This window comes from Anticarsia gemmatalis, chromosome 27 (genome assembly GCF_050436995.1).
Source record: "Anticarsia gemmatalis isolate Benzon Research Colony breed Stoneville strain chromosome 27, ilAntGemm2 primary, whole genome shotgun sequence".
NCBI lineage: Eukaryota > Metazoa > Arthropoda > Insecta > Lepidoptera > Erebidae > Anticarsia > Anticarsia gemmatalis.
In genome coordinates this window covers 4009014-4019266 of record NC_134771.1, presented here as the reverse complement: position 1 = coordinate 4019266, position 10253 = coordinate 4009014, and the positions used below count along the sequence as shown (strand labels likewise).

At 31.3% G+C, this 10253-nt stretch overlaps 1 protein-coding gene across 1 annotated transcript in view; it reads right to left on the bottom strand.

Moving 5' to 3' along the window:
• Positions 1-1131: 1131 nt before the first annotated feature.
• Dll (homeotic protein distal-less) overlaps positions 1132-10253 on the bottom strand; it is a 111435-nt gene continuing 102313 nt past the window's right edge. Inside the window, exons 4-9 of the mRNA XM_076131961.1 lie at positions 8404-8533; positions 6746-6939; positions 6062-6145; positions 4605-4694; positions 3284-3420; positions 1132-2775 (exon numbers count right to left, since the gene is read on the bottom strand). Of these exons, the coding sequence (XP_075988076.1) occupies positions 2757-2775; positions 3284-3420; positions 4605-4694; positions 6062-6145; positions 6746-6939; positions 8404-8533 (654 nt within the window). The 3' untranslated portion in view covers positions 1132-2756. The remainder of the gene's footprint in view (positions 2776-3283; positions 3421-4604; positions 4695-6061; positions 6146-6745; positions 6940-8403; positions 8534-10253) is intronic.

The following is a 10253-nucleotide window of genomic DNA, read 5'->3' as shown; positions in this document are numbered from 1 at the left end:
TAGGTTCAGTAGTATTTGCGAGAAAGAGTATCAAATATCCATACATACTCACAAACTTTCGCATTTATAATATTGGTAGGATATTACTCTTAAATAATCTTGAGTGGTTTTTAAAAGTTCTTAAAAGAATGCTTATTCCTTAACATTTCGTTGGTATAGGAGTCTAGCCTAACTTCTTACTCATTTCAGGAGAAAATCTTGTTCAGCATTGAATCAGGAATGGGTTAGGTTCACTTTTCAGATTGTTCGTGCCATTGTTTTGTTTTTAAACACCTTTCAAAAACATAATATGGTAGTGGTATCTAATTAATTATTCATCATGCATTTTAAATTTTTACATATAAAAATTTAAAAAGCGTCATAAATAATTAATTAGATCTGAATAATTAATTATTTTGTTAGCTATTAGTGTGTGTCGATGAGTGATTTGCCTTTAAGAGTAATATAAAGTAAGTTTTGTTTTCGACAGATTTTTTCCTTTGAAATGTATCTATACTTCTATACTAATATTATAAAGCTGAAGAGTTTGTTTGTTTGAACGCGCTAATCTCAGGAACTACTGGTCCAATTTGAAAAATTATTTCAGTGTTAGATAGCCCATTAATCGAGGAAGGGAAGGCTATAAATCATCACGCTACGACCAATAGGAGCAGAGTAGCAATAAAAAATGTGACAAAAACGGGAAAAGTTTTGACACATCCTCTTATGTGACGCAAGTCAAGTTGCGCGAGTCAGCTAGTTTATCATAAGCATTATAAATAATTAATTAGATATAAATAATTAATTAGATCTAAATAATTAATTATATTATCAGCTATTAGTGTGTGTCGATGAGTGATTTGCCTTTAAGAGTAATGTAAAGTAAGTTTTGTTTTCGTATTTCAGTTGTCAACTTTCTGAAAGCCACTATGCTGTACATTGTTTTCTCCCTTAGATTATTGTGATTAACACGTCAGTGTCGTCGTCGTTCAGTGACCATCAATTTGACGTACACTAAGTAGTTGTCAACTGATAATTTTTTAATTATATATTTTAAGTAAGACATTTAGTGTGTAGTTTTTATTTCGATGTTTCAGGTATTAAGTAAAAATAAAAACACAAAATTATTATATTTTTCTCTTTTTATTTGACAAAAGAAATTAATTCACTTTTTTTTCTTATTTCCGTTTCCTTATAATACATTGTAGTTATAAAGTAATTACGCTACCTATATTTATATGTATAGTTTAAATTTCTATATATTACAAAAAATATTTACAAAACTGTATCATCCCGTAAAGACCCATTCTAGAAAATAAAGAATATAATATAGTCTTTTCAAATGAAAATTGAAAAAAAAATAAAATTAATTGTGAATGAAAAAAAAATTGTGAAAAACTTTTATATGAAAAGACTATATTAAACAGGTAATAAAGAAATTGCGATTGTCATTAAAGATAATATATTTATAGCTTAAAACAAAAAAAAATCTTTTTGATTCAGAACACATTTTTTGCACAAAATGTAATAAATACAATTTTTAATCAAAATATTTATTGTTCTACAAAAAAAACTTAAAATTATTTATCACAACAGACTGGTATGTGTTCCCGTTTGATTGTTCTTTAAATTTTTAAATCTAAATAAATAAAAAAATATTGAATTAAAGCTTAATTTACGAATACAATTTTTCAAATAATTATATTATTACAGTTGTTCAAAAATTTTAAATAATATTTATTTTAGGGAAAAAAGAAAAAAATAAAGCGAATATTGCAACCATAAATTCTTTATTTTACAAGAATTTTGTTTGATTAATTCATTTTTTTTCTGTTAACAATTAAATTTTCTAACTAAATCATTTTTACATAGATTAGTTGTGCCCTTATTTTAAATTTTATCTGTATTTGAAACCTGCAAATATATTAAGTGCATACATTAAACTTAGTAGGATATAATCACATTTTCTGTTGATATTAGACATTTTTCTATTCATATTTTATTATACGGGAAACTAAAGGTTTCTGTCAAAGAGCCAACACATCCACATTCTGTCAAACGTCAAATTTAAACGTCTGTGATTCGTCTATTCGAAGGTATCACGGTATTATTGGCCAATCAGAAACTTGTATTCAGGACGCCCGGTTTCTGATTGGCTAATATGTGTGTCCTTTCAAACGTTACATTTATTTAGGTATAAGGATACAGCGCGTTAAATGGACTGAACATTTTACGTAAAACTTATTCACTTTCAAATAGGAAAAAAATTGTGCGTTCCATCATTTTATGACCATATTTTTTTCTGTAAAACTAATGTCATTCTTTTGTGGTGTTACTTTCAGAAATAATATTATAAAATTAACTTTTACAAGTTTTCAGGAGAGGCTTACACAACGGTCATATGAGAGGCGTTGCTGAAAAACGGTCGCTTTTCTCTTACAAAGTTCAGATGTTTAACAATATGAACACATAAATATTTTTACTCATGCAGTCATATAGTTCCGTCCATTTAACATGCTGAATTCATTTAATTATTAAATTTACAATAACCATTATAAACAAATACTCCCTATTTATATTTAATTATAAAAATTTACAATGATTTCATTAAAAACTATTAAATAATTCTGCTTATATTAAAAGTTGGTTGTGCCGATGCTTTCGGCGCCATCTTGTGACGCCATTTTGTGATGGCCGCCATTACGTGTCCTGCCATTGTTTTATAGTGAATATACACTTACGTTAGTTAGTTTTTTCTTCTGATTGTGCGATGGCTGTTAAACCGCTGGCCATACCCTGTTGACAAGAATAATATGTTTTAGAAACACAAAAAAAAAACATAGAAAAATACATATAGATAAATGTGGATGACTTTAAAAATAATTAAAGTGATATTTTTTGACTGATTATATATAAAGTCAATGAAAGATAACACTGAGTGTCAAATCAGAGAAAAAATGTAAAAAACATAATACCTAAAACATGTATTAAATACTTTAAAATTTTATTTAAATTACTCAGTAAATATAATTTCTATGACGCTTTGATTGTACAAGAGAATAACTGTTTTATATAAATAAAGTCTGTACACAAAGGTCCAATTAGAAACGCACTACGTAAAAAAAGTGCTTAAAAATACGTGAAAAATATATTACGTTCTTTTGCCAAGTCTTGCCAAATGTTCTTTATGTTAGAATGTTTTAAAAGCTTATAATAAACCTCCTTAATGTACTACAGTCAGATATGTATAAAAGTTTATTTTCAAGTTTGTATGAAGGTATGTTAGTATGTAGTAAATACTCACGTAAGTAGTCCAGGGTTGGCATCGGTCTGGTACCAGGAGTACTGCGGCACGTAGGGCGGGTGCGGCTGCGGCGCGCCCTGGTGGTGCAGCGCGTGCGCATGCGCGCCCTTCATGTCCCACGGCCCGGGCGGCGCGCCCTGTGACAATGGAGAATTTACTTTAGTTATATGGAAATAAAGTTTATAATTAAGAAGAATTTTTTTCTTTAGTTATAAGTTATCAGGGCTTATAGATAATAAGTATAAGAAATATTAAGGACATTTTTGGAGTGTAAGAATACATTTTTAAAGTTATAGTCGAGTAAAAAATAGTTGGTTTCGATGAATTAGGATGCCGTAGTCAAATATCGGCTAGGTATTGTTGTAACATAGTAAAGTCAAAAGAAAAGAGATTACTATATAGTTTCATAATAATTGTAAATTTGCAGTCTGTAAAGACCTTCTTTCATTTACTCTTGCTCACAGCTTGTAGGCTAAATGAATAAGTGATGATGCATTCATAAGAACAGAAAAGCAACATTGTCACTTAAAAATAAATTTCGCTCAATTCCCGTCGGTTATTTAATTATGGAAAAGGACTTTTATAATACTAAGCCTTTTCAACTTGAATAATTCTGCTATTGTCCGAAACTTTACCGTCGGCAGCAAAAAAACCGTACTTAGCAACAAAAATAGCGGTCACCCATCGTTAATTACGATTACCCCGAGAACCGTCTAATTAAACAACACTTTGACAAACAAACCCAAGAGTAAAAGCCAGTCGTAAAACTAATCAAATGAAACGTTAGCCGCGCCCAGACCACACCCACGCGCCATTTAATCACTTTTATACGAAAACTATACATTTTTATAATTTTTCAACACGCAACTCGGATATGTGTTTTTTTCTACTTTCTAACATGTTTGTCCCAAAAAATATAATTTGAAGATTGTATGTTTTTTCTCGTTTAAATGCTTGATGGAATGTAGTAGATATTTGTTAATCGAAGGTATTTCTACGAATGTTTTAAAGTAAATAAGCGATATCAAATAAATTAGCTTTTTGTAGAAACGAAATTTATTTTGTTAAAAAAGCGAAACGCATTAACCCTGTCCGTAGCAAATAGCAAATCAAATAATAAAAATAACTATTTCAATATCAAAAACTTTTATATTACCTACTACATTTAAATTTTACATTTAAAGTACAAAAATAACTATTCTGAAATTTAGAACAAAAAATAAATATTTCAAAAAATTAATCTACAATTTTTTTAAATTCATTTATGTCTGACAAAAATGTAACTAATATAAATGAACGGATCGGAATCTATTGGGCTTACCTTGAGCATCCAAGGCATTGGTCGGCCCCTGACTCCGTCCGCGCCCGGCGAGCCCTCTACGTCATCCGACTGAGGCGCGAAATAACCCTCCTAAAGCAAAATAATCTCCCCTGAACAATATGTATTGTACCTAACTTAATAACCTATTGAAGCTACATTTGAAGCAGTAAAAAGAATATTAAGATTTTTTTTAAGACAACTCCCACACTAAGCATCGCTCTTGTCTCGCGCGGACTTTTACAAACATACAAACAACGGACACAAAGTACAACCAGACCCGAAACAGTTATTTGTGGATCGCACAAATAATTGTCCCGTGTGGGAATCGAACCCACGATCTCCCAACTTAGTGGCGTTATGACCTAAACCACTGCGCCACGGGGGCAGCAAAAGTCAAGTCAAGTTATTGAAGCTACATTTTGAGCAGTAAAAAGAGTTTTTTTTTTGTTGATTATGACAGTCGTTACAATTACTGAATCTACCACTAGCTCGGAAAGTGTAGAGCCTTATGAGAAGAGCTAGCGAGAAACTCACGGCCACTCTTTTCAATCGCTAAAATATTCGATTTCGTTACAATAATAAATTGATCATGTGATGACTAGCCCACACTAAATGTCTAAACGTCTGTTGACTAAACGTCAATTTTGGTATTATAGAAAACTAATAATAATATGCTTATTAATAGTAATAGCTGATCATTTAAATTATTCTACTTCATTGCCTTGAAATAATGTTTTTTTACATAATATATATGTAAATCGTTTTACTAGCACAATACACATAAATGCTCTTATTGTGCAAAAAAAGGACATAACATTTTCATATGAAATAATTTTAATGAAATTTTTGTAAGTAACTTTATACCTTTCCTTCCATTAAAATGTTTTTTAATTACTAAGGAATTTAAACCCATTTGTCTATAATCGTAATATGCTTGAAAATATTTTCATTAAGAAGCCAATAAAATTTTATTTTGCAATTAAATAAACAGTTTTAACTTTTATGTTGCAATGCATGCAATGCAATTGTGAAATATTGCGTTTAATTTTGAAATAAAAACTATAAGGGCTTCACAGTTCATAAATAAGTGTTAGATAAGCTATCTACTAAATAAAGTACCAGCAAATATATGAAAATAACTGTCAAAATTTCACTTAATAAACTATGTACTTAATAGATATTTAAAAGTCGTGAAACCGAACATACTATTTTATACGCAAAAGATGAATATAAAAAATAAATGTCATTTCAAAATAACGACTTCCCAAATATTGTTTTAAATGCATTTATTTATTCACAATTTAGACTACTATTCATTTATTTATTTAAGTTACATTTTTAACTTATAACGCTTCATTTATTTCTCAAACTGTTAATTTATTTCTAACAACTTTTTTACCAATATTTGGGAGGTTTGTTTTTGGCAAATTGTTTATAGTTTTATTGTTTTTACTTACATATCCGACCCTAGGGTCCCATGACTGTTGGTGCGGCGGCTTTACATCACATGAGCTGCCGTCCGGCGACCGGCCTGCCGTCGGCTATAACAAAGAGAAATTTGTTAGTATAAATGCTTGAAATGTTGAAATATTTTTATAAGTTTTGCTACAATTGTTGTTTAAGATGTTTTTTTTATTTGTATTTGTTAGTGATTGTCTAGTTAAGAAGTTATTTTATATTTGTGTAACTTCTAGGATATAGAAGTAAGTTTGTTGCAATGATAGTAGTGGACATTTTGGACTAGTAAACTATACATACTTATTTGAATTAAATTATACATATATGAAACCATCGACCAAATCTAATATATTAGGTCGGGGAAAAAGTCTTTTCGCATTATAGTATGTATGAACTTGTAATAAAATCTTTTCTGTACACAAAAAGCTCGATATTTGGGTACCTCACGAGCTCATTGAAAGAAACCTAATGAACCGTGTACTCATTTGTGATTCTTGAAGCCAAAGAGATTTTATTCCAAGTTCATACATACTTTAACGCGAAAAGACTTTTACCCCGACCTAATATATTGTAATAACTATTTTTCATGATCACTCGCAGCTGATTTAGGTGACATTAAATATTATTTGTACACTCAAATATTGATAATTTATTTAAAAACAACTAAATGAACTTTTTCTTACATATCCGACCTTTACATCCCAGGACGATTGTGGTGGTTGTTTCACGTCCCACGGGGTGGTCGTGGGTGAGAGTCCCGGACTGAGCTCGGACACTGGCGTGGAGCTGGGTGTGGGGGAGTGGGCCTGCGCTGGCCCTCCTCCCTGGTAGGCCGAGGGGGAGTGCTGGGACCCGCTGGAACTGCCGCCGCCGCCACCTGGTGGACAAAAATAATGTTAGATATAAGTCACCTTTAATACAAAAAAAAAAACTTAGTTAGTAGTCTTAGGTAGTCTTAGGTTTTTAACTGACTTCAAGAAAATGAGGTTCTCAGCGAAGTGCGACATTCTCGCGTTTGGCCGAACTGATTCTGATGCGGCTCTCACCATAGTGTAAAAAATGGATGTTCGCACTTTTTTACAGTTGGCAACATAGTTGCACAATCATAAAAGCTATAACATTTTTTGTGAAAGAACAGCTCAAAAAAAATCACGGTCACTTTTTCTTACAAACCATTTGACTTTTAAAACAGGAAATAAAGCCAGTAAAATAGATCAATATTTATTTCCTAAAGCTATTTTTTTGCTTATTTTCGAACAAGTAATTCTGTATCACGGAACTATAAAACGCATAAACAGCAATATTTTTCAAAGATCAACATAAAAATATCATTTTGAAACACAAAATTGATGAGGAACTAACAATTTTCATCATAATAACGTCTTAACGTTAAAAAAATGCTAATAACTGCAATTTGGTTCTACGGGAACAGTTTATTTTCAAATGTGTTTATTTATTTTTGTTGTTTAACCCGGAAAATATTGTCAAATTAAATGAAACGTAAAAAATCTGATGAAATTAAATTAAAATCGAATATACGGAAAAACTCGTTTTTATAAAATTTACGTTTAGGTCAAAATCAAATCTAGGTATACTAGGAAAAAATACGAATACTATTTTTTATTTCTAAAATGTAATTACGCTTAAGTATGATTATTTTTTAAATAATGAAACAGAATATATCCTATTTGCTTCAGGCTCGTAATAAGAAATCTAGGACATTGAGATATTATTACGGAGATATTAATAAGCCCAAAAATTTCAACTGCACTTAATACCTAACAAAAAAGGGAGTACTAGAGAGATTTTAAGCTAGCCTGAATTGGGGTCTATTCATCTAACCATAAAATGGTGCTACGATTATTTATTAAAGAGATACCAAATAGCCAGACAGTGTGCCTCAAGATGAAGATCGGTATCCGTAAAATATTATCTATACTAATATTATAAAGCTGAAAAGTTTGTTTGTTTGAACGCGCTAATCTCAGGAAGTACTGGTGTGAATTGAAAAATTATGTGAGTGTTGGATAGCCTATTTATTGAGGAAGGCTATAGACTATATAACATCACGCTACGACCAACAGAAGCAGAGTACCAATAAATTTGGCCCATTCTCTCTTATGTGACGCAAACGAAATTGCGCGAGTCAGCTAGTTTATGATAAACTAATTATTATTTTAATTGGGGTAGCGGAAATTTTAAGGCCCATTCATGTCCATACAGCAAATAAGTGGCTATCGGAGTTTTTATAGACACACCATTTAGCCCGACGTACTCCCTAGAAAAATCTGGTATCCGTCGGAATTTTCCACACAAAACAAAAAAGGTATTTTAAACTCACCATGTAATAGTTGGTTGTTGTTCGGCGGGCTTGATGGAGCCAGTCCTAGGCTGGGAGGAGGAGCGCCGACCTGAGCTGCCTTCATCATCTTCTTGTACTTGCTGCGACGGTTCTGGAACCAGATCTTCACCTGCCGAAGAAGGTATACTGTTAATATTTGATACTTAATTCACCGTATATTAGGTCGGGGAAAAAGTCTTTTCGCATTATAGTATGTATGAACTTGTAATATTTGTCGTTATAATGTTTGACTAGTGAGAAAATAAGCAATGGGTTTAAGGTTAATAATACGCCCGCGGTGTCACCTAGCACTGATTAAAAATAATACTTAGGAGTATGTAAGAGATTATCTCCAAAACTAAACAACCGATTTTAATAAATCTTTCACCGATAAAAAGCTAGATCAATCTTTCGTAATACTAAATACTATTTACTACGAGAAACATATCAAAATCTCGAAATATCATCAAACGCATATAAAGTCACGCGAGTATCCAAATTATGTACCTAAATCAATTTTTACATAAGCAAGAATATAAACAACATTCAATAAATTTCTAATAAACCCAGCATATGTTAAAAAATGGTAATTATAAAAAAATAATGACATTTTTATGTATATTTTGTAGGAAAATGTCTAAAAACGATGTGTGGGCGGACACGATGGTTTAAATGATTTAATTGACCACTAAACGTGACACCACGAATTTATACCTAAATGTTTTAAATTAACATATTTGAATAAAAATAAATATTGCATACATAATTATTGATAATTTCTTTTTATTTACATATCTCTATATATTAAAGTCTCTCTGTATGTCTGTTCGTGATAAACTCAAGAACTATTGAAACGATTTTGTTGCAGTTTTCAGTAATAGACAGAGTATATTAAGGCTTAGTTGTATGTCACTACAGTTTCAGGTTTCAATGCTTTAATAAGAAAAGTGATATTGTGTTTTATAAAACTGTTTGCATCTCAATAGTATCCGTTAGTTTAAATGTGTTTTATCTCTATAATAACTAGACAGATTTGAAAAAACCTTTTATGCATGAAGGCCACATTTTTCAGGAAGGTTATAGGCTATCTATCATCACGCTATTACCGGCAGGAGCTGAACAAAAGCAAAAAAGCCGGATAGAAAACTTCGTATTCACTAAAACGGCTGGAACAAATACTTTGATTCTATGTATCAAAGATATTCGTGTTTTAAGAGTCATACAAATTCAATTTGCATCGGAATACCTAAAGTGACATACATACATACATACATACATAGAAACGTAGAGGGGTAGCGTGAATGAGGGCGGGGCCTCACGGGGTTGCCAGCCGTTAGTGTACCGTTACCGATAGAGGTGGGACGTGTCGATAAAAACATCGATATATTTTTTTAGTTTGACGATTTTTATGATTACTCATTTTGACGCTGAACGCGTGTATAGCTGTTATACCAATTTCCAACTGATTTACCACACTCCGTATTTCGGATTCCGTATAATCTCTTTCCGTGCCAAGTTTTGAACTTACTAACTAGTTTTCTGCCAATAATATCTTATTTTTAAATAAGTAAGATTAATAAGAGTAAAGTTGATTTGGAAGGAAAAGATAAGACCGTTGCTCAACTGAGGGACATTCAACCAGGCTAAGGAAAAAACCTAATAGAATCACAGGCCGGCTTGTATAAATACTAAAACTCAAAATGGAACCACAATATAATGTTATCTACCCTGGCCAATATAAACTTTATTGAATTAAAAAATATATCAGAACCACACACAAGGATTCTACGTAAAGTTAAACTAGTTCGTTATAAGAATAGCCTCAATATTTTCAATCAATAAGCGATATA